The 25422-nt window shown below is 34.3% G+C and overlaps 2 protein-coding genes across 4 annotated transcripts; both read left to right on the forward strand.

Moving 5' to 3' along the window:
• Positions 1-2121: 2121 nt before the first annotated feature.
• LOC132315090 (protein SCAR3) lies at positions 2122-14419 on the forward strand. 3 transcript variants are annotated; one of them, XM_059813849.1, is made up of 9 exons: positions 2122-2620; positions 6932-7095; positions 8818-8941; positions 9020-9152; positions 9512-9579; positions 9708-12201; positions 12286-12390; positions 13879-13986; positions 14093-14419. In XM_059813849.1, the coding sequence occupies exons 1-9, from the start codon at positions 2466-2468 to the stop codon at positions 14147-14149; spliced, it is 3408 nt and encodes a 1135-aa protein (XP_059669832.1). In that variant the 5' UTR covers positions 2122-2465; the 3' UTR covers positions 14150-14419. The 3 variants fall into 3 exon arrangements, with proteins under 3 accessions (XP_059669832.1, XP_059669848.1, XP_059669840.1); XM_059813865.1 differs by having other exon boundaries at positions 12289-12390; XM_059813857.1 differs by having other exon boundaries at positions 9515-9579.
• A 7806-nt stretch (positions 14420-22225) lies between these two features.
• On the forward strand, positions 22226-23041 carry LOC132315115 (cyclic dof factor 4-like). Its single transcript, XM_059813873.1, has one exon. It carries the CDS (start codon positions 22518-22520, stop codon positions 23016-23018), a length of 501 nt encoding a protein of 166 aa, XP_059669856.1. The 5' UTR covers positions 22226-22517; the 3' UTR covers positions 23019-23041.
• Positions 23042-25422: the final 2381 nt, after the last annotated feature.

A 25422-nucleotide genomic window follows, 5' to 3' on the forward strand; every position in this document is an offset into this window, starting at 1 on the left:
ATAGATCGTTAGATTAAATCTAACGGTCATTTTTCAAACTCACCTTTGGCCTTTCCTTTTAACACAAAACCACTCTTACCCTATTTTTAGTTTCTATATTTAATTTTACCATTACCAATTACGTAACAATAAAAGGTAATTATTAACTCTCTCTCCATTTCTTTGTACGTTGAATTTAAATCCATGGACAAAAGTGTAGACAAATGATTACTCTTCATGGATAAGGTTATAAAAAGAGCTTCACACTTTTTTTTTTGGGTTAACTTGTTGTTTCTGAGGTGGATTTTACAGTCCCACCATAGTCAGTACATCATCATCATCCAATAATCAAACTCACAAATTCACAGATTCAATAATGAATTTCACCAAATGCCCAACTTCAAATTGAAATAGAAATAATTTTTGTTCAAACTTTAAATGAAATTTTATTCAATTTCAAGTCCAATAAATCAATTTGATATTCCAAAATGCAATATTACAGTATAATTGTTGGTAAATTTACTTATACTAGAGAAGTATATTAATTTACTTATACAGAGAACAATAAGATTTTTTTAAGAAAAGGCTATAATATCATACTGTTGTTGCAAAATTGAAAGATACGAGCATTGTTTTTCTTTCAAAGAAATATCTAAATAAAAATAATTTTTTAAGTAAAATATACTGGTATTATTTTTTTTCAAATGTTTCTATTTTTATTTTGATAATTACCTTTTATTATTAATAGGTGATAATGATAAAATTAAATATAGAAACTAAAAATAGGGTGAGAGTGGTTTTGTGTTAAAAAAAAATACCATCGGTTTGAAAAATAATCTTTAAATTTAATCTAACGATCTATATAAAAAGTATGAATTAATTTTCTTGCTCTATAGAAAATAAGAGATCAGGACTATATATATATATATATATATATATATATATATATATGTATGAGATGGTACATTACATAGTAATATATGTTATTTGCATTACAGTATGGGTACAATAGGATCAGTTTACAGTAGGGAATGCAAGTCCTTTAGATTACATAGTATTATTGGATAGAAGTGGAGGAGACTCCAGACCAGAGCAAGGGACAAGTGGCACTTCCCTGATCAATACTATAATAAGCCATAAATTTGGTTGATTTTGTTTTCTTATAGGATAATTAAATATTGGATTAAGTAAAGCTAACTAAGATTCCAAACTGCGAAAAATGAAGTAAAAAACACCAAACCCTCATATATTGGTCGTAAGTCAACTTTCTTACTGACGTGCTGATTGTGTCTGTATCTGCATGTGAGCGGTATTAAATAAGCTAATATTATGTTTCTATACTAAATTCCGTTAGTTTAAGTACAAATTAAAAAGTAATTGTCCCGAGACAAATTTATGGACAATTTTTTTTGTACTTATATATACGACCAAAATACTATGCTACACCTCAAATAAGACAGACCAGGTTATTTAATTTTTTAAATTTTTGTGCAAATTTTTGTAGTTATAAATATAATCAAAATACTATGTGGTACACCTCAAATAATTTCATGGAACTTATATTTCCAAACTTAAGTAGTTACTATTTCAAATTAAGGCAAATCAAGCGTTGATTTTTTTTTTTTTTTTTTTTTTGATAAATTAGTAAATAATTCAAATAATTTTTTGATAGATTAGTAAAATTCTGTTAACTCATACAATTGTGGAAAAAAAAAAAAAAAATGAAATGCGAAGTGCTAATTTTTTTATTCAAAAAAAAATTTGAAATGCAAGTGCTAATTTTTTATTTTTCTAAAAGATCATAAGAACAACTTTTTTCAAAAATTATACGAGTAATTTAAATTTGTTATGGGTCTCTGTAATTGTATTTAATGTAACCACGCATAGAAGATGATGACTAGTCATGTGCGTTGAATTAAATAATTTCATAAGGTCGTGACAACCACGACAGCTAGTTGGCAAAGGATTACCATAATATCGAGGACATCCTCGTCATTCAGTATAGACCAACTCACTTGTTTCCGGACAGAAAAGTCTGTCTCTCCAAACACTGAGGGTAATCTGGTACATTCACCAGGGTTCCCACTGAAATGAATATAATGATGCCTTCGAGTCCCAGAATGGCTTGCAGAGTTGGCAATGTCTTCTTCGATTAGCTCGATCTGAATAGCTAAATTACTAGTATTTCACTACAGTCTCTGACTCTGCTCTCTCTCTCTCTCTCTCTCTCTCTCTCTCTCTATATATATATATATATATTTATATATATCGCTCTCTCGGCAGTTAAGCTGCTTCCATCCCCTCACCTAATCCCTCCCTCTCTCTACACATTCTCTTTCTCTCTCTTCTTCATTTCTACATTCATATATTCGGACATTAAATCTCCTGTATTATCTATTTCTCTTTCTGTATTATTGAAATTTGGAGAGAGAAAGAAGAGGGAGAGAGCAGGGAGTTTAGAGGGAGAGTGGAGAGAGAGAGGAGAGATGCCTCTGGTGCGGGTTCAGGTGAGGAACGAGTATGGATTGGGATCGCCGGAGCTATACAAAGAAGCGAACAGAGAAGATCCTAAAGATGTGCTTGATGGGGTAGCTGTCTCTGGTCTAGTTGGGATCTTGCGTCAATTAGGCGATCTTGCCGAGTATGCTTCGCTTACTCTCTAGTCTCTCCTAAATGCCTGATTTTTATTTTCGTATTGTAATGCTAAAATTTGTTGAATTTTGAAAATTTAGCTAGTTTTCATGTTGAGTGTTTATCTTGGTCTATTAATTGTTATAACAAAATCAAAGAGACTGGCAAAACTGAAATATGAGAAATTAGACAAATATATGTGTATGCATGTGTGCATATAGGAAAACTTTGAACTAGACAGCAGTTCATTACAAAGGTGTACTAGGTAATCATATCAATTTGCTTCTAATTGTGAAGAAAGAATCTCAGAATCTGAGAAGATGAACTGAAATTTGAGAAATTAGACAAATATATGCGTATGCATGTGTGCATATAGGAAAACTTTGAACTAGAAAGTAGTTCATTACAAAGGTACAGTAATTAATCATATTAATTTTCCTCTAATTGTGAAGAAAGAAGCTCAGAATCTGAGAAGATTTCATCAATCTTAAGATTATTTTATTTCATAACTCAATATTAGAGTGAAAAAACCAACTCCTAGTTTCAGTCGTAAGTGTAATGTAATTCAGAGAGCCTGTGATGGACGCTAGTCTATGTTTCTATAATTATACGATGCTGAAATGAGTGTAGGGTGATGGCACTTTGTAATGGTGGCAATGGTCATATGATTTGGAAGCTTGTGCAGTGCAATGTTTGTTATTGGTTAGAGCATACATATCTCTTTTGGAGCCCAAACTAAGATTTTAGGCTTCAAAAAACTCAGGATCACTTTTTGGTATAGTGGAAGTGCCATGCTGGTTGCCTGAGTTATTAGTTTCTTGGTTTATTTTATTTAGCATGTCGATGGTATTGATCATCTCGAAGATTAAGAGAGTTTCCCTCCTTTTCTGAAGGTTTTTTACTCACTCACGAAGTTCATTAAGGTCTATATGCAAGGTTTATGGTACCAGTATGAGTACTTAAGTTTGAAGAGTTTAATTGATGAAATTTGGTAATTCTTTGTCCTTTTTATCTTCTGGGATTTACTTTTCTATTTCTTCTCCTCTTTAGAATTCTCCGTGTTGCTGTCCAAAATTTATGTATGCCATTTTCTTCAAACAATTTCTTGTAGTCATCAAACTTCATTATTCTAACCAAAATCCATCTGCAAACCATTACACATCCCCTTTTCTTCACAAGCTTTAAATCTCTTATGAAATCTGAATTTTCTAAGCCTTAGCCCATCGAATGACTGGTGGTTGAGTCACAGCATTATTCAAAATTTGTGAGTGCTTTCCTACATCATGGCGGTGAGAATGTGCAACAGATTGTGACATTGTGGTGTTTTAGTGGTGGAGGTTTGAATTAGTGTCGAACCATAGGCAAAATGGTGCTGATGCTTGGTAACTTACTGGACATGAAGATCTTGATGGTTGCAGCATATCGCCGGAGCTGTGATAGTGGTGGTGGCAATGTCATAGTGCTCAAAGTGGTGACTACGAGGTTTCAGTTGTTGATTCTAGTCATATACCATCGGTGCTTGGTGTTAGTGGTGGTGGTAACATGATGCTTCTGATGGTGGTATCAAGCGCCCAAATTGGCTATTAGACAAGGTGAGTTTGGCGTCTAGAAGAGTGTGATTGGTGGAGGTAGAGAGGAAAGGAGAAGAGGGAGGAGGAATGAAGAAGGCATGATGATGGAACTTAGTCAACTTACCTTTCATGTGAACTGCAGAACATAGCCCTTTTCTCACAAATGTTGGAAGTGATTATAGACAAGGCCACAGATGGCCTAAGCATGTAGAAATAGCTGATAAGCCAAGGGATGTATGTTCATTTCATTGTTCCTCTGTAACAGGGGCACTTGTCCAAGACCTCTTCCCAGTTCTATTAATAGGGTCAAGACCTGCCTAGCCGCATAGCCATAGTGGCCTCGTTATGTGTGTTAAGGTGCTATAGTTATTTCTCCCTTCCTATGGCTTCACCTTTTAACTTAATTTTTACTAGTTGCCTGTCAAAGCACAACCTCCTTGATGGCCCCTAGCCGGAGCACTTATAGTATGACGTGGCACATCTATTTACGTGGCTGGTTCTGAGAATGCACCACCTACAATGGTGATATTACATATTCTGGATTAGCTGTGGTGTTGAAGTAGAGTGGTCAGCTGATGGTGCTAGTGGTTATGGTATTTCTTATCAGAATATAAATATTTTTAGATAGGAAAAAGTTGAAACCAGAAGGATTTTCTGAATTAAGGGGAAAATAATAAACCATCTGATTACTTCTTGTGATGGACCTTGGTATCCTTACTTATTCAGAGCCATTGGATCTGCAGATACAGATTTCAACATTTCTGAGCTTGGTGAGGTGGTCAATGTAGATGAGGGCATGAGTAGAAAATGGTGTTTGTTTGTGTGCGCGCGCGTGTGTGGCTGAATTTGGGTTCTCTTTTTGGTCCATCGTGGTGATGGTACTTTCATGCTCGTTAGAAAGTCCCCTCAATAGTAGCTGCCACTGCTGTGGAGGTTAACATAATGTTTCTTGAGACGTATGAATGATTGAGACAAGTATTTGGTGCAAATGTGCATGAAACATTAAATCCCCAGATTATGTACATCATTATTTTGATTGGGCACAGTGGCAGATTATTGTTTATATTGAAGATTTAATGGAGGAATCTGTGGAGAAAAATCTTTCAGTAATTGATGTTGTTTCTATTATTGAAGATTTGGTGTTACTAGAGGAATCAGTGGAGAAAAACCTTCATGTTTCCTATTTTCTAATTCTTTCCATTCTCATAATTTATTCTCCTATATAAAGGAGCCTCCACCATTGTATTGTATATGAATTGAGAGAGTATTATAAAAGTAATGTAGCCCTTTGGGCTCTTTGTACCATGGATGTAGGCCCTAGTGGTTGAACCACGTAATATCTGTGTGTTCTACTCGTTTAATTTCCCTTCGCTTCCGTTTTATGCTTTATAACATGGTATCAGAGCCTGATTTCTCTTCTTAGGTTCGGACCCCTATTTTGGGGTATTCCTTAGCATCTGAAATGTTGCTAAGGGTTTCTTAGTGTTATTTGTGACTTGTTTGGGCTGCCGGTTTGTTCGGCAATAATGTTCTTTACCCTTGCCGTGTCTCCGGCAGTTTTTGTTGACTTGTTTAGGTTGCTGGTGTGTTCAGTGGCATTGTCTTCGTCTTTGCCGTGTCTCCAGTAGTTTTTATCTACTTGTTTGGGCTGCCGGTGTGTTCGATAGCACTAACCTCGCGTTTGCCGTGCCTCCAACAGTTTTTTGTTGACTTGTTTGGGCTGTCGGTGTGTTGGTAGCATTGTTCTTCGTCTTTTCTCTTTTCTCTTTTCTCTTCTCTCTTCTTCATTCACATTTCACATTTGTTGTTACTCGTCATCTCAATGGCAAGTTGGGCATTCATGCTCCAACTTGAGGGGAGTATTGAAGATTTAATGGAGGAATCAGTGGAGAAAAATCTTTCAGTAATTGATGTTGTTTCCTATTATTGAAGATTTTGTGTTACTTGAGGAATCAGTGGAGAAAAATCCTCCTTGTTTCCTATTTTCTAGTTCTTTCCATTCTCATAATTTATTCTCCTATATAAAGGAGCCTCCACCATTGTATTGTATATGAATTAAGAGAGTATTATAAAAGTGATGTAGCCCTTTGGGCTCTTTGTACCGTGGATGTAGGCCCTAGTGGCTGAATCACATAATATCTGTGTGTTCTACTCATTTAATTTCCCTTTGCTTCCGATTTATGCTTTACAACAGTTTATAAATTCTTAAAGGTGTCTGAGCAGGTTAAACATACAAGACATGAAGGTTATTGTTTTTACAATTATCTGTGGCTTTTTATTAAAGCTATTTGGTGTACATAAAGCTGAAAAAGTTTTAGATAGGAAGCATCTCATTAAATTTCAGGTCTTTTCTGTGAAATAATAGGTTTGCATAGTCATCGTAAATTTTTTATTTTTGTTTAAAACTTTTTTTTCCTTTTTCATATTCTTTTTTCCCCAATAAATAAAGACCAGACTCAAGCTTATATACCTTTTATTTGAGAATTTGTTTTGGACCAGATTATGGAGAATTATGGGTGAGGCTAGAGGTTCAACTATGAACATCGCTTTGACCTGATGTAAAGTGTGATACAACCTGGCATGTATTTAAACAGTGGAAAGCTTAGTAGTTTCTAGAGCAACTGTTGTGTTATAGTGTTAATTATCTGCCATTCTCAGGAATTTGTTTATAATAACCTCAACCGATCAAACTATTCTTTAATTGTTTCCAGTCTTACAAAATTATACTGATAATAATCCACATTTGGTAGATTTGCAGCAGAGGTTTTTCATGGCTTACAGGAGCAAATAATGACTACATCTTCTAAAAGTCATAAACTTATGGTTCGTGTTCGACACATTGAAGCTGCTCTTCCTCCACTTGAGAAGATGATACTGACACAAAGGAGCCACTTACATTTTGCTTATACTGCTGGTATGGCTCATTTACTTGTGTTTTGATGTTTCAAAGTGTTCCTATATCTGTTTATGGACATTTAGTACTAAATTGGTTCCAACATGTCTTCTGAAAAATTGAATTTTGCTATTTTTGAATGAGGATTAGAGATGGCTTTTCATTCTTATTTTCATCGAAATAATTATCAGATAAGTTCTAGCTTAGTTGAGTTTGAGTTTTTGGCAAGATTTAGTTTTGAGATGAAGAGCTACCCAAGTCCTTTCTCTCTTATGAATTTTTCAGAATGGATAATGTATGTGCATGTACACTCATCTATTTGCCAATATTTTTTCATCCTGCGAGAGAGAGGAGCATGATTGTAGCAGCACTAAAAATTTCGAAAGGATTCAAAGTGCCTACTAGTGGTTTTTTTTTTTCCCCCAATAATATGGGCATCTGAAATTATTCCATCTAAAATAAAAGCAAATTCAAGGAAAAAATAGTTCAATGATTTGAAATTTTGCATAATTTAGAAAATTCTCTACATGGATTTCTGTGGATGTGCAGTTATGGGTAGTATGTTTCCTAGTGAGGAATTCACTAATCCTATGATCTTGGTTCAAAATGCCAACAGTAATGCAGGGTTCTGGCTGTTTAGGATCTGAGTGTACAGCCATCACTGCTGAACAATAACCAACCGAAAGCACAGATCAGCAAATGACAACATCATCATCATCCTTGCCATAATCCCATATGAATGGGATTGGCCACATGAATTCTCTTTTTCCAATCTTTCCTATTATACACCATGTCTCCTCAAATATGTAATTTTTTAAGATCATTTTTAATTACTTCATTCCATGTAAGTTTTGGTCAATCTCTTTGACGCTTTCCTTCTAGACAAGTGACAACAGATCTAATAAATAACATAAGAAGTATTGTAAGTAATGAGACAAAAAGAACTATTTAGAATTTCAATTTGAATAGTAATTGATTTTTGAAACTATGTGAGGATTTTCAAACAAGAATAAACTTTCTAATCATCCATTGGAACAACTATTTCTTATTGGTGGTGAATTGCAGTTTATAAATATTTCTTACAGTATACGATTTGTTGGGTTTGTTGCTTGAACTGTATGACTACTGACTGGACAGCAGGTCGACGAAGAAAATCGCAAATCCAGATTAGCGTGTTTCTTAATAATTTTGGTTTCTTTAACCCGATCAGTGAGAACTCAAATTCATATATTATACCATATTTATATTAAATCTTTACTTCTTGATTTCTACAAGAAAAACCCTAGCCCCTTTGCACACTCTCTTCTCGGTGCTCATGGTTTTCCTCAAAGCGTGTCGCCATGTCTACATAGTAAATGTCAATTTTCTGTTGATTTCCTTCATAAGTCGATGCGAAAATCATTTGGCTGACAATTTTTCTTTAGTGATTAAAGTTTGTTTGCTTTTAATCTACATAAACACTCACAGCTTGAGAGAAGTGCTATTGCATTTGATAAAAAGTGGTGCTATGTTGCAACTTTATAGACTCAATTAATTTTATAATTCAAGTACTTACTCGAGGATATATATATATATATATATATATATATATATATATATATATATATACTTATATTGCTTTGTAGGTAATTCATCCTTAAAAGTATTCTGTTTTTTTTTCTTTTCTTTTTTTTCCTTAAAAGAAAAACTGCATTAATTTTGCCAATTCTTTCTAGTCCTTTATTGAAAGCAGTTGCTTTGCAGGTTTTGATTGGCATGCCTGTATCCAAAATAAACAGAATCACTTTATCTACAATGACTTGCCAAGATTTATTATGGATTCCTATGAAGAATGTCGTGATCCTCCATGTCTGCACCTGCTTGACAAGTATAGTCAACTCTTGAAGCTGTTATGCTAATCCTACTTAAGTGCTAAGCTAATTAAGCCTTGAAATTTGTCTTTCAGATTTGACACAGGTGGGCCAGGATCTTGTTTGAAGAGATATTCGGATCCAACCTTCTTTAAAAGGGCGTCAGCTAGCCCTGATGAAGCATATGCAGAGAAAGTCCCAAGAGACAAGAAAGTTCGCAGAAGTAAGGTATGTCTTGATACAGTGCAGAAACTCAACCATAACATTTCAGCCATTGTAAGAAAATTCCACCCATATTAGCTAGATAAGAGAGATCCACAATGATTTATTTTAATTTTTAACTGAGTAGCTCCTTGGATTATTGGTACTTTAGATAACTTTGCCTGCTACATAACATAGTTTCAATAAACTGATGAGATGAAATAATTTCTCACAATTATTTCTTTAACAAAGGTTCATTGATTCATATTCTTCGTTATTCATCCACATGCATACAAATTTAGGTCTCAACAAAGCTCATATATTACTTCCTATGTTGCTGCATTTTGAAATTTGTTCTAATAAAAAAATATGAAAAATATGAACAGAAGAAAAGAACATTGAAGACTAATGGAAAATTTTCACGAAGTGCGTCAATATCCAATCACAGTGGCAGGTATTGTATCCCTATGTGTGTGTATACATGTATAGAAAGTGGTTGCTGAAATTGGAGTCCTATCATCTTGTTTTGGTAGTTTAGTTTGAGCTCATTGTGTTGTTATGTTTGTGAATCTGGCTATGCAGAATGCAATTTACTTCTTCAAACGTTGATGAGCAGACTTCTCAGGATTTTTCCACGTTTGATGCTACATTGAAATCTGACCTGGAAAATCAATTTAATTCTTTTGATTCAAGACCTGGGTCAGACTACATAGAATGTGTTTTCCAGCCAAGCTACGCCATGAAACCTGAAGAACATGAACCTAAGAAAATCTCCTCTTCTAAATTGAAGATGGATTATGATGATACTCCAGATTTAGTTTTCGACAATGGACGCAGTGGAGTTCTAGATGACGAGTTTCCACAGAGTTCATCTCAGGAGCAAACTGGCCCAAGTTCATCTTGTGTTACTTGGGATGAAAAGACGGAAATAGTGGACCCTACAGGTCAGCAATTTGAGAGTGATGGAAGTCCAGAGGTGCTTCCAACAAACATTGACCTAGATACTCTGGAGAGGAATGCTGTTAACTTTGGAAGTGTTAATCAAACGGCTATTCGGTTTGATAATGGAATAACGACAACATCAATCTCTGGTGGGAACCAGCTTGAAGATATTGAAAGTGAAACAGACAATTACATGGATGCACTTAACACCATTGAATCAGAATGTGAAACTGATCTGGATTGCCAAACAAAACGAGAAGTGGAGCATTATTCAAATTTTAATGATGAAGAAATAGAAGATGGAATGCATGGGCTGAGAGCTCATTATTCCGACGATTATCATCCATCAAATTTTGGATCTCATACTGAAGCATGCAATCCCTTAAACAATGAAACATCCCTGGATAAATCCAACTCAATCTCCTCAGAGTCTTATGCCCACGAACCGTCATCGCAAAGGACTGCCAGATCATCCATTCCCAGCAATACGCCAGGCATTGATTTCTGTGAAAATGCTGAAATTATTGATGTTTCAAATGTGGAATCTGTTATCAGTAATGCAGCATCAGACTCTGGCTCTCCAGAACCCAATTCACATGCTCCAACTAGTGATAAAATCATAAGCAGTTGTGAGTCTCAAAAGTCTCCAACCGAACTTTCTGGTGTTCAATCAGTTACATTCTGGACAAATGGTTTCTTGCTTGGACTTGAGCCATCAAAACCTCCAGATTTCAATATATCGAATGCTGCTAGTCGGGACTCTATGGCCAGAAGTAAAGATGAAATAATTGGTCCTTCAAGTGAAAGTAATATTATTATGGGCAATGGACTTGCAGGGACATCAGATATGTTGGTGAAGTGCTCTGAAAGCATCGAACATGATTCGAGTTCAAAATGCTCCACGTCATACCACAATGATGAGGAATATGCTATTTCCATTAAGAAGACATCTCAGAGATTCTCACCAGCTGATTTAATTGCCAAACTTGAAAAATCTGGTGATGTACATCTTAGTGATAGATTCAATTATGTCCATCAGAATGGTTTAAATGAAACTAGTGTAGTGACACCTGGAACTAAACAGTCAGTCTCTCCAAGTTTCAAAGCCATAACTACTGGAGCCAGACTGGAGGATGGTGAAAAATCATCTCAGATGCTTGGACTCGGTGAAAGAGTACTAAATAGTTTCCAACGAAAAGTATCACTTGCCCGGGATGAGAACCATGAACCTGCTAGCTCTGCAAATACTGGTGTTTTTGAGCAGAAGAGCAGGAACCAATGTGTTGCATATGGAACTTCTTCTGAGACACACTTCAAGGAGCATTTCGGAGGTGAACTTCCAGTAAATTCACCTTCATCTTCACCAACACTTGAACATATGAAGATATCTTTCCAACCTATGAATAAATTTGAGATATCCAAACTCACTCTGAAGTTTCCAGATCGAAGTCACTCTCGCGAAAGCGGTAGAGATATGTTTCCTTCATTTCAGTTGGTCCCAGAGCCTGCTATTCCACTGCATGATGATAATTCACACTCCGATGATGACACATTTTGTAGATCATCTCCATATATGTCGGATGATGATCTTAGCGAACACTCTGAGTCGAATTCTGAGCAGTGGGAATCTGGCGAAACTCCCCAAAGCAAGGACCATGAGCTATATGATGCTTTATGCAGGATCTCATCAACAGAATCTGTTTCGAGCTCTCTGGAGTTTGAGAGAACAGCCCAGGCAGCCATCAATAGTGACTGTGGACTTCGAAGTCAATATGCTGGAAATGGTGTTCAACCTTCTCAGTCTGATCATTTACTTGATCTTCCAAGTTTCGATGCTTTGAACCCTTTATTTAAGCAGGAAATAGAAAATTGTCCTGATGCAAAGGATCTCTTAGGATCGCAGTTTCCAAAGGACCCTATGCCACCGCCTCCACCCCTTCCTCCCTTGCAATGGCGGGGGATGAAATCGCATTCAGATGTGACAGAAGATAAAGAAGATACCGTTTCTGAACCCATCAACTATGCACTTGATATGAAGCCTTTGGGATATAACATCACTTCACAATCCAAAGCAAGCCGGGTTAAACAAGAAGAAGATGTTGAGGAGGTTGTTGCATTTATACCGACGAGCAAGGTAACTGTTCTAATTTTGTACATATGTTTTTTTTGATAAAAAAAAAAATAGCATGTGACTGACCATGGTATCTTATGTATGCAGCAGCCAGAGCAGCAGAAGCTAAATGGATGGAAAGAAGCTAATCAGTTTGCAAATGCAAAGGAGATGGATGAAAAGGAAGATTTCCTCCATCAGATTAGAACAAAAGTGAGTAGCCATTATTTGTTGTGATTTGGTAGCTTCTATTGATCCAAGTGAATTTGATTTCACTTTATTGTGGGGTTCTTTGATATAGGAAAGGACTGAATAAGTAACATATTTATAAAAATTAAACTTAAATGATATGGATTTATCATGAGATGGAAGATCTTATCATTTAGTTTAGCTGCATAACTCTGTCCGAACCTATCTACTTGGCTTTTTACCTCAGAATTCCACTGAGAAGTACTGATCGTTATTTTTATAAGCCAATCTGCATCTTTTAAAAAAATTAGGCTACATCTGTCGACTTAAAATACTTCATTGACAAGCACTTATTTAAAAGAATAATAATTGTTATGATGAACTAGAATAATTGCCCCCTACTGTTATAATATTTTCAATCTGGACATACTTGAAGGTAAAATATGAGGATTGAACACCATGAACATCCTAATATTAACTAAATTGAAGTAATACACACTTATCCCTGATGAAAGTAGATGTGTTTCAAATTATCATAATCTTCATTTATCTCAAATATTCAGGCTGATTTTAGTCAAATGTGGATTCATTTTCTGATATTTTGTGAACTTCAAGATCTTAGCCCACTTATGTAAACCATGTTTTCTTCATGTTCTCCACTTGTCCGCCAGAATCTTTCCGGTGGAAGAACCAATCTGATACACCACATCACTCTTTCCTCGTTACTTAATCTTTGTGCACAGGCCTTATTCATCAAATTGGGTTTTGAATGGTAGTTCCCTAAATCTGCTAGTTTTGCGCTTCCTAGTATAGTCCTCATCCTAATCAGCAGTTTAATCTCAGTGGCATTAACTCACAATGTATTTATAATGGCCGAAATTTCACTCCATGAATGTCTACCAGCCATATATATATATATATATATATATATATATTTTACCTTCTAATATGATTGGTGTTCGCATAAAGTCTAAAAGCACGCCTCCTCTTCATCCACCCAGTCAATGGCAGTCAATGTCTACTGCCTTGTGTGGATCTATCCATGAAAACCAATATTGTTACTCTGGGCTCCTTTTTCCTATTTTGGCTTTCGATTTATGTTGTCTTTTTGTTTGTTCACTTTTTTCGTTTTTTCCCTCCCGTACATAAAAATAAATAAATAAATAAAAACCTTTGTTAACATAGTTAAAATAAGGCATTGCACTTGCCCTCTCCTCTCCCTTATCAATCGTGTGAAATATCAGTCTTAAGGTTATGAATGTAACTAAAGTTACAAGGCCATGAATTTTGAGATCATTATTAAACTGCTAGGCTTCTTTCATGTAGCCAAAATTGTTTGAAAAGCATTCGAGGTTCCCTCCGGAAGTCCAAGCAGGATTTGCAGTTTTGTGATGAAGTCTATAAGATCCACATGCAAAAGGCGAACCTTGCAAAATTAACATTTATTACAGGAAAATGAAGTTTGATTTATTGGAGCTGACTTATACTTTCACTTTTGTTTTATTACTCCAGTCACTAAGCCTGAGACGTACCGTGACCGCAAAGCCATCCTTAACACCTGGCCCTGCTACCAATGTTAAAGTCACAGCAATTTTGGAGAAAGCTAATGCAATCCGCCAGGTTTTCCATATCTCCTCTTAAATTCTTTTCATTTCTGTCTCTTACTTCTCTTGATACATTTGCCTTCATTTATAAACCCCTTGAATTTCACTTAAATACTTATCAGGCTGTTGGGAGTGATGATGGAGAAGACGATGACGATGATAATTGGAGTGACATTTGATTTCATTCGGACATTATCATGTGGTTTATGAGAAACCAACCTCCTGTGAGGCTATGTTATATATATGTAAGTAATCCCAGTTCCTTTATGTAATTAATTTGTAGGGCATTTCTTAAATTTGCTGTCTGCTTTTATGTCTTCAATTTATGTTGTTAAGAGATGAGCTCCACCACCCTGTATTCTAATCTTTGAGGCAGTTATCCATACATAATGCCTGAGGCTATGAATAGTGTTATTTTATTAGTTTTATGTTCATTTTATTCTTTTTAATCTTTGGTTTCTCTTTCCACTGTCAATTATTACATTGAGCATGGAATAATTCTATTCATTTTCCATTACGTGGTGATTCTTCTATGTAGTAGTATTCATAATTAATACAATACTAATGTTTTCACATTCCTATGTTGCCAATTTACAAGGAATCACGATACATTTGTGTTTGCCCCACTCATGAAAAATTGAAGGGAGTGGGTTTTGGGTCGATTTGGGTATTTTAATTTATAACTCTATTCCGGTACCACAAACAGAATGAAATTTAGACAAAACACTTCTTCATTACGGAATGTAAATTGTGTAAATAAAATATTATAAAATAAATAAGTGATCAAAATCTAAATAAACCAATTAAAATAGAGCAAGTAAAGAAACTTCCAAGTGTTCTATGGAGAGTCACGCAATAATGTGTTATGTCTTGGGCCATGTTTGGATTGGCTTTTCAAACGCTGCTTTTGGCTTTCTAGGCTTAGAAGCTGCTATGAAAAGTGTTTGGATAGTTTTTATAAAAGATCTTTTAGCTCTTAGAAGAGCGTTTCTGTCAAAGCTGGAGTCCTCAGCTTTTTCAAAACGCTCTTCTAGATACACATGGGAAGCTGTTTATGGATTTAATGAATCTTTCAATATGACAAGCCTACCCTTAAAGCCCTTACAATTTCCTTTTGTGCAAGTTCTAGCCAAATATGAAAAGCTCCCAGATACAATTCCGTTGTCCTGGAAAGCATTCTCCAATTCTTCCATGTGAAGTTGTCCATAAACTCAATATAATCATATATAATAGGTTTGAATGAAAAGGTAACTTTGGGTATTGAAATTTGAAATTGGAAGAGTAGACCGGCAGATGAAAGTGGTAGTAAGTCAAATAGCAGAACGATAAAGCCAGAATTGATGAATCATTTGCCAAACAACATCTATTTTTTGCTTTAGTACATGCACCTTGAATATATAGACTCTGTAGTCAATAGCCACCGGAAGTCGTTCCTTGACTGTCCGAACCATGTGTTTGCTTAATAACACTCCTGTATTATTATATAGCTCTCAGAAACTTCTTTTTTTTTCTTTTTTTTTTTTTTCACAGAAACTTCTGATTCCAACTGTTGCTTCAAGAATGTCTTGTAATTGAGCCACCAGCTGTAGTCCGTAGTTGGATGATCATTTTTTTAATTCCCTTTTAATCTGTATTTTCAATTGCATAATTTGCAATAATATAGAGAGCTCAGAAAGTAATGAAGTGACTCCAAAGAATCGTTGAAGACAGATAAAATTGATATGACTTTATTGTATTACATTCATTTCATCCTATATATATATAGTTTATTATATTGTCTGCCATTTGCAAAGGCATGTAGAATTTATTAGTACTATGCATGACATTTGCTTCTAAGCAAGAATCAACGGAAAAATAGCATTTATTTTATTTTATTAATTAACCAAGAGATTTTCAATGGGTTGACAAACTGGTACTAGCTTAGCTTTGCTTTGCTGTTCACTCTCTCATCGCCTTAAAAAAATATTAGGAGAAAATAATAATTTACTACCTACCAAAAAGAAAATAATTAGTATAAAATTATATGGTCAATGTAAAGCAAATGAAATTGACCAATTAATACCGTTCAATAATTATTTTTAAAACTTCAATTACTAAATCATCATCCCAAGAACTTTCTTGCAACTTGCTGGCAGCTTACCTACCGGTCTACACAATGCAGAAATACAACGAGGTGCAGATTATAATAAGTGTATTATGTGCTTGTGTTGCATATAATCAACTAATTGTCCAATAAGATCAACATGCAGATATTCTCTATTAATTTAATACTATAATGAATTTTCCTTTGGTTGGTTAATACATTTTAGTCTTGGATTCAGCAGATGAATTTGGATTTTCGGCACAACTTGTTCTATCTTGTATCTGCCCTTGAATTGGGGTTTTTGGCACAGAAGTAGTTGGTGTAGAAAGGGTTTCTGGTTAATGTTGAAATAAGACCTCCAAGAAATGTTATGTACAAAGGCTCTCTCTCACACACACACACACACGTTACTCAATTCAAATGTTGTTTACGTGAATACCAAATTAGCACTTTAAAATTGAAATCAGAGGAAATCCAAACATATCCTCAAAATCTTATTCAATTATTCAAAGTTGATTATATGAATCAGCTCAATTACTTGTAAAAATTTTAATTTAAATATTGCATGTTTAGGGTAAGTTACACTTAGCTCCCCTCTAGTTGGGGTTTATTACAGTTACCTCCCCTATATTTTAAATAATTACAGTTATCTCCCATGTTACATGTGTATAAGCTACAACAAACCCATCCTGCCATCGGTTTAACTAATGGTCAAAGATGGAGAACGCTAACGTGGCTAAGTTTTTTTTGTTTCATAGAGCAGTATGTTCTTCAAATTGCTATATGAACATTTTTATTCAATGCTTCTTGTGCAAAAAAATAATTATTCCACCCTTAAGTAAAGAAAATTATATTATCAAATGGGCAATAGCCCAATTAGTACAAATTCACCTTTCCAAAATTGAGGTATGGGATTTGAGCTTCCGTGAATATATATGGGTGTGTGAGTTATAATTGTCTTTTCATATCACATCAACTTGAATGACATATTTGTCATATGAGGCTAAAAAATAAATATAAAAAAATTGCCAGACCATCTCTAACCATTAGTGCAATTAATAGGAGGGATTGATTTGTTAATTATAATTATTCAAAACACGAAAGAATAAAAAATCCTAACTAAAGGGGAGGCAAGCGTAATTTATCCTATCATTTTCTACTAGGAGCATCTTTAATGCACCTTTCATTTGGGCTGCTAAACTCAAAATTTGAGAGAAGTGTAAAAAATAAGCTCTCCAATTTAGGAATATCAAATTTTCTCTCAGATATAGGAGCTGCCAATATTTTTGGCGAGTCTTCTCTCTTTTTGTACGACGTCGTTTGGAACAGCTAGTCCATTCCGTGGTTGCGTTGCCCTATTGTCTCTCCCTCTCATCCGCATATATATATCTTCTCATATTTGAACGACGAACCTGAACTGGAACAGCGGACGATGGAAACCGAAAGATATGGGTTTTGAACTTCTTATTCGCGTTGCTTTGTAGTTTGCAGTTGCAGAGAGAGAGAGAAAGAAAGAGGGGGCAATTTCAGAGTTGAGAACGAGAATAAAGATGGAGGCGATTGGGGAGGCTGAAATGATTGGTCCTAAATATATATATATTTTTAATAATAATATAATCAAATATATATAATATACATATATATATAATATATATGAATTTCAAAAAAGAAAAAAAAATTATATAATAATATAATCAAATATATAAATTTATATATATATATATATATATATATATATATTGTTCCTTTTTTGACCAAATATTTTAAATTTTTGTTTTTTCTTAACTAGATTTAATTTTAGTTTCCTTCTAATATCTATAACTTAAAATGTGCCTAATATTAATATTATTGAAGCAAATATGAATGGTAGGAATGGTAGTTTAAAAAGAATGGTGGTTATGTCAAAAAAAATAGTATTTTGCATGAAATGCACCATTGGAGCAGAATTACTAAAATGTAACATTTTGACAGTGTAACACCTATCAAAATATAGATTTGATATCCGAATTTAACTTTTAACATTAGAGATGCTCTAACTAGTTTATGTTGCACCTTTTAGAATAAAAAAGAAAGCAGTAACTAAAAAGGGACCTGTTTGCTTCCATGATCCCCTTTTAATTTAGGTCATGTTGGTGGATTCATTAAAAGTTAAAACCATCTTCTCCCACCATCAGCCATGTGTAGAACAAGAACAGCAACTAAGAAAAAGACATTAAATAAAAGAAAAAAGAAGAGTGAAGGAAAAAAGTAATGCATGCATCTAGAACAAGCAAGTGACCCTTATAACTCAATAATATGTATCTTCAGTCTTGTGTGTGTATGTATATGTTGATGATCATGTTCTGGTCTTACAGAGCAAAATCTCAAAAATGTGCTGATTGGAAGAAGTAATAATATTTAAATAAAATAAAGAATAAAAGGAAGACTTTCTACTTTATTGTAGTTAATTATCAACTTCATGATGGGCCACAAAGGCAAGCAACATGCTACTTAGTACTTTCCAACCCACTCATTCTCATTCTGTCATTGTACTTTTGTTTATTCATTAACAACAAAGGGGCACCCCAATTTTTTAAGAGCCATTGTAACCTCATTGTTAAAGGACAATGGTGCCCCTACTAATTGCACGATTAATTATATTTACTTTCATGTTTCTGAAAGCTCCTTAATTATACATAATCCAAAGTTTTTGACCCAAAAATGTTTTTGAACTCAACAAAGTTAATATTGTTTTAAAAAAATTATATAAGATAATTATTTGTAAATATATTTTTAAATTGAGTTTTAACAAAACTGTGACTAAAAGAACTCATATTTCAAAAATGTGTCAAAATGTAATAATTCAGAAAATAAAAAATTATTTTTAGATAATTATAAAAGACATTTCTATAAATAAAGGGGGGGGGGATCCTTGATTCAGTTTTATGGTAACAATTTTATATTTTTTGAGAATTGAATATTATAAAATCATACAACAATATACTTAGGGCCCGTTTGGAATGCGATGTGTTTTAAGCATTATGTTTTTCGTCAATACCAAAACAATCGTTTTGTTGTATGGGTGTTTTGAGTAAAAATCGGAATCATGTGTGGTGACTAAAATTTGTTTTGAAAATTTTAAAAATTTGCTTTAGTTCCTCCACTACAGTACCAAAGTACACAATATCACCATTTTAAAACGTATCAGATTTTTTTGGCCAAAACCCATATCACCAAATGGTGATATGGGTTTTGGCCAACAAAATCTGATACGTTTTGAACTATTCAAACCAATATTAGCTGTTCCAAACATGATATGGTTCCAAATTTGGATACCAATATAAGAAAAACAATATTATAAAACTTCCCAAACAGTTTTCTACAGACTCAGTTTTAAAAAAAATGTTAATTTTCATAACTCTCTTATATAGTTCTCTTAAAATAACTGGCCATTTTCTGAGTGCTTGAGGACCGTTTTTTAGTGACAAACTAAACAAACCAACTAGAAAATTAAACCAAGCATGTCCAAACATCATATAGATTTCTTAATTCTTGATGCTCTATTTTTTTGCGTAATAGAATTGTCATAAAAAAATGAAAGAAAAGTTGAGGAGAGGTACAATGGAACTAGGAAATAAGAACCATGAGGGTAACTTTGTTCAAATTTAAGGCATAATTTGGTATGCCAAAATGAAATGGAATGGAATGACCATTCCAACCATTTTCTTATTTGGTATGACATTTAAAGTGAGACTGACCATTTTTTTGGAATGAAAATTCATTTCACATCTAAAGTGATGGAATGAAATTCTTAGCCAGTGCCACCGCCACACAATCACCATCGCCGCGACCACAACTACCGTCTCCCGTTGTTACCCTTTTCCACCGCCATTGCCTTCTACCACCGCCACCGCCTTCTACTGTCGTCACCTTCTACCCCAGCACCTAAAATGATGATTATCATTTCATATTTACAACCAAACTAAGCCTAAATGTGCATGTATAAATAGGGGTGCACACAGTCCAGTTTGGTCGAATTTTGAGGAATTTTGGAACCAAACCGCTCCTTGCGGTTCTAGAAAATCTGAAACTGAACCAGACCATTTGAGCCATGGAACCAAACCAGCCCAAATCGTGAAAAAATGATTTGGTTCGGTTCGGTTCCACGGTTCTAGTTGAATTTTATTTCCCTTTTTTTTTTCTCCTTGAATTGTATATACAACAAAAATATCAATAAAAGCATTCACATTCTCGAATCCAAAACTAAAATAGAGAGATAAAAATAGAGGACAAAGTGGGTGAAATAGACTCAAAAGTTAAACCCTAGAAATTAAAATAAGGTTGAACCTTACTGAAACTAAAAAGGACGACAAATTCATGGTTGAAAACTAAGAAACTTAATTCGTTGTGCTTGAGGTGCCAACACGCCGTGAGACTTAGAGATTGGAAGTGGGAGAGAAAGGGAGAGCGTGTGAGAAAGAGGATGTCACCGATATGGCAACGATAAAAGATCAATAGTGATGACCGAACTTCGAAGATTGCTTGAGAGAGATTGATCAACAACTGGATCCCGCCACGATGAAAACTAAGAAGTGAATGAGACGGCGTGAGTAAAGAAAAACAATGAGATAGTGGAGGAATGTTGACACACATCCAAAAATCAAAACAATGGGAGAACCAAAAGTAAATTTTAAAAAAATCAGATTATGATGAATGTTGGCTCCCGCTTGATTGTTGTGCCGAAATCTCTTCCAAAGTTAAGAGTAGTATATAAGTATAGCTATATATATATGTGTGTGTGTGTGTGTATATATATATGTGTATACATATTATAACGGTTCGGTCTGGGCCGGCCCGGTCCTGTAGGGCCCTTATCCGGGATTAAACCAAAAATTTACGGTTCCATTATTTTAAAACCTTGACCAGACCAAACCGTTATGAAACCTGCCCAGACCGCCCGATTCAATCCGGTCCGATTTTGTTTTTATAAACTTAATTATGCTTAATAATTAATCACATTGAAATACAATGAAAGAGAAAAGGATAGTTGTGTCTTTAAACTGTAGTTAGTGAGGACTGAGCAGGAGCACCCATTTATTATGGGATGCTAAATCACTATATATATATATATATATATATATATATATATATATATATATATTCTGTATAGATTCTTTTATTTATATATATTCGAAAGAGGCCTCCCCAACCAAGGAACGCTAAAGAAAAGTGCATCTCTTTCCAACTAAAGCAACGAGAATGCTTCTTTGTCTACATTATATTGTGAAAAAGGTGTGTTGGAGATGAGGCTACTTTTGTATTGATTAGTTAAGGTCCCTTTAACATAGTAATTAATCCCAATATCCAACCATGCATGCTTTGCCTTCCAATTCCAACTGAAAGCTACCCGGACCACAAACACTCCCAACTTTTTTTATTCATCACAAACTTTCAATCATGCCCAAAGGCACCTGAAAATTAAAACTTGAAGCAACAAAGCAATACCATTACCATTTAAAGCATCCAACTTTTAAGATCAATACACCATATATTGTTTATTAATTTATATATATATCATGTGTCACGTGTACATGTGAGATTGGACAAAAACATAATGATAAAAAATTGTTTCATTTGAGATTTGAAACTCACGGTTCAAATTTTAACTAAAAAAAAAACTCACGGTTCAAAATGATCAATATATCCTCGAAATAAGATTGATACATCTAATTCTCTTTTCAAAACCTATAATGAGGAGATTTTCGTACACTAATTGTTTGTGTGAGAAAGAGAAACAAATTGAATGAATTTATATTTTACTCAATTATTAATTTTGATAGATTGACCATTGGCATATATATATATATATAGGTAACATTTGGAGCTAGCTTGAGCATTACGATTAAGCACATGACTTTGATGTGGCAACATAATCATAATCTTAATGTAAATCTAAATCTAAATGTAAAGAAGATAGAGAGAGCAAATGGATTTGGGATTTTTCAAACAAAAAGGCCTTTTAGCTTTACCCCTTTATGCTCCCACTTTCAACACTTTGTACGCAACCTACCTGTTGTGGAACCCAAAAAAGAGACTTTTTTTGGCTTGAAAAAGATTAAAATGAGTGGCTTTCTACACTGATGATGACGTGGATTGATGATGTGGACAAAAAGCTAAGCATCAACTTTTTTTTCTTTTTTTTTCGCCAACCACCTATTTCTTGGCGGCTTTCTCTCTCACATGAAATTCTCATGTTATGTCTACTAAGGTTTATGCAATACCTTTTTCCCCCTCTAATATATATATATAACCCACCTCCATGGACTCCCCCATCAACCATGAACATTTTCTCTCTCTTCTAGACGTACCCATTCTCTCTCTATATATACACACACATATATATACAACCCTATATATTAGCACTTATTCTCAATATTTTCATCAACTCTTTCTCTCTAAATTATCCATCATACAATTGATCTCTCATGGAGGATGTTCCTGAGAGTTGTTGCGACGCACCGGGAATCAAGCTATTTGGTGCAACGATTGCGGTTCAAGGGAGACAAGTAAAGGATGAGCAGCCAAACAGCAAAGGTGATGATCAAGATCAAACGGTAGAGAAGAGGCCGGACAAGATCATACCATGTCCTAGGTGCAAAAGCATGGAGACCAAATTTTGTTATTTCAATAACTACAATGTTAACCAGCCTAGACACTTTTGCAAGGGCTGTCAGAGGTACTGGACAGCTGGTGGGGCCCTCCGCAACGTGCCTGTTGGAGCCGGTCGTCGGAAGACTAAGCCTGCACCCTGTCGAGGGCTTCCCGGATTTTCAGACGGTCCGTTGTTTGATGCTTCCGGGTTGCACCAGTTTGACTTTGATCATGGGGTGGTGGAAGAGTGGCACATGGTGGAACACAATGGTCTCAGGCAAGTTTTTCCGGCGAAGAGGCCACGAACCTCCTCAGGTCGTGGTCAAACTTGTTGATATATCCTTTTTTTTTTTCTTTTTCTTTTTTTCCTGATTTAGCCCAATAATCTAAGAAGTATTTTAAAAATATGTATTGTAATTATTGTTAGTGGATGTCTAGCTAGTCTAATGGTGTAAATACAAGCTGTCTGAATTGATCAATGATTAAGAAAAATATATATATGATCAATGATATATATATATATATATGATCAATGATTAATCAATCATCGATGTAAGTATCTCGTTGATGATATCCAAATCTAGAACTTGGTCCCACAAAGAAATTAATCTGATCTGCTAAAATCAATATGATTAATTTAGCCAGCAATGATCCGATATTGTTGATGAGTTCTGGTGATGGGAAATTAAATGGATGGTGGATGACTAAGGTATCATGGAGCTTCATAGAAGATTGTTGCAGCATGAAAATACAGCAACAATTTTATTTTATTTTAATTTTCTTAACACAAACAGATACAACCGCTATTAATAATGCATCAAATGTAAGATGTAATATGTGATGATCAGACCATATATAATCAGTGTAAGCATGATTAACAACCACCATATGATCCCGGTGATATCCACAAGGGAAGGACTTACCATCTGATATTAGGATTACAACCAATGATGTATCTTTCAAGTTTCAAAATATGAACAATTCAACATCTTATGTGAACACCTAACATATTATATGTGTACACACACATATATATAGGCTTTGATTGTCCTTTTGAGACGTCAAACAACGTGATTTGAGTGTTTTGCCTTAAAAAAGTGGATAAAATAAAAAAATAATAATAAAAATAAAAGAGGTAAATAGAGGTCTTAGAGTAGATTTTTTGGTTTGGTAGGAAAAGAAAATTGCTATCATTATGAAGAAAAGCCGGAAAAAAAAGGGGTGAGTTAGTAACTGAACTTGGATTATATTTAGGGTATTTTTTTTACTTATGTTCCATAATTTTGTATATGTTTTGAGATTAATCTCTTTTTAAAAAAAAATATTAGAGATCGGTCCCATTTTTAGATAATTCTGGTAGTCAACAAGTAGATTTTTAGATATTTCTGTTAATCAACAAACAGTCCATATAAACAATGTTAACGTTAAAGAACTTTTTTTAACAGAAAATTCCAAAACTAACCCTAATTTGTTTCCACCAAACTATCCTAGAGCGGATTATCACAACCATACCCCCTTCTCTCTCTCTCAACCTTCAGGCCCCATTGCTTCATTATATATATATATATTTGAGGATTGTTTTTTTCAATTAATTCTATGACTTTATGGAAGACAAAAAAATAAATTGGTTTTTTTTTTTTTTTTTTTTCTTTTCTTGGCTAGCAAGAGACGTTGCAAACACCATAGAATACTCTGAACCAAAGAATAATCATATGATCACTATCTCTAACAGACTATTCACCATCATAAAAAAAAGTGTTAATTTCTTTTCTTTCTTCTTTTTTTTTTTTGGGTATAAGATACATGTACCTAAATTAGGATCGAGAAGGAGAAACAAAGACATTCTCAGTTTGTAGTTGAATAGAATTGTGTGTGGAACAAAGGTTTCGATTTAAAAAAAATGAAAAAAGCTACTCCATTGATTCATTGAAATCTAAGAACAATATTCATAAAATTAACTTTACATGTGGAAGTGGAAAGGCAAGAGTTCTCCATGTTTTTCTCATAACTCAATCAGTGGTAATAGGTTGAGAAGAAAGAGATGATATCTTGCTGGAAAACAAAAGATTGTTTAGTGTTAATTTGGTTTAGTGTACGGTGGACCGTTTGTTGACTAAGAAAAGATTTTAAAATAGGACCAATCTCTAATTTTTTTTCCCTTTTTTATTATTATTTTTTTTCATTGGCACCTGACTCACACATATTTTGTCCTTTAGAGCTTCCAACTATCACCATTCTCTTTGAGAAATAGAGGAAATACACTAGATCACCTGAACCTTTGTAATTGCACTTGGATAAATGTGTGTATATATATGAACTTTTTTTTTTTCTGAAATATATAAATATGAATTTATGAAGTAGATAAATGAGAAGAGAACTCTTGGGCTATCAATGACACCATTGCTCTAATGGTACAGTTGCAACATACCGATATTTCAAAATTTGGGTAGGCTATCAGACACAATTGCAGTTCACAAATGGGCTTTCTGGTTTAAATTGTTCTGTGTTTTATACCAAAATGGATTATGACTAGGCCATATGTTATAAGTATACTTTATCTATGTTGGAAGTATGTTTTAAGGTGGGCAAAATGTTCCCTCCGCCACAGTGGTATTTTGGGCCAATATTAGTTAAATGGTGTTTCAGAAATTGGCCCAAATTTTGACTTTGTTGTGTGGCAGTGTTGAAAATAAAACAGTCCACGCCAAACATATTTTGGGCTTCAAAAATGAATACCGT

This window comes from Cornus florida, unplaced genomic scaffold (genome assembly GCF_030987335.1).
Source record: "Cornus florida cultivar Cherokee Brave unplaced genomic scaffold, ASM3098733v1 CherokeeBrave_3.0.0_Hap2_Chr01, whole genome shotgun sequence".
NCBI lineage: Eukaryota > Viridiplantae > Streptophyta > Magnoliopsida > Cornales > Cornaceae > Cornus > Cornus florida.

Coding starts and splice junctions, on each gene's coding strand:
- LOC132315115 (XM_059813873.1), top strand. CDS start 22,518: ATGGAGGATGTTCCTGAGAGTTGTTGCGACGCACCGGGAATCAAGCTA.
- LOC132315090 (XM_059813849.1), top strand. CDS start 2,466: ATGCCTCTGGTGCGGGTTCAGGTGAGGAACGAGTATGGATTGGGATCG. Junction 12,202..12,285: donor CATTTATACCGACGAGCAAG/GTAACTGTTCTA, acceptor TTATGTATGCAG/CAGCCAGAGCAGCAGAAGCT. Junction 13,987..14,092: donor AAGCTAATGCAATCCGCCAG/GTTTTCCATATC, acceptor AATACTTATCAG/GCTGTTGGGAGTGATGATGG.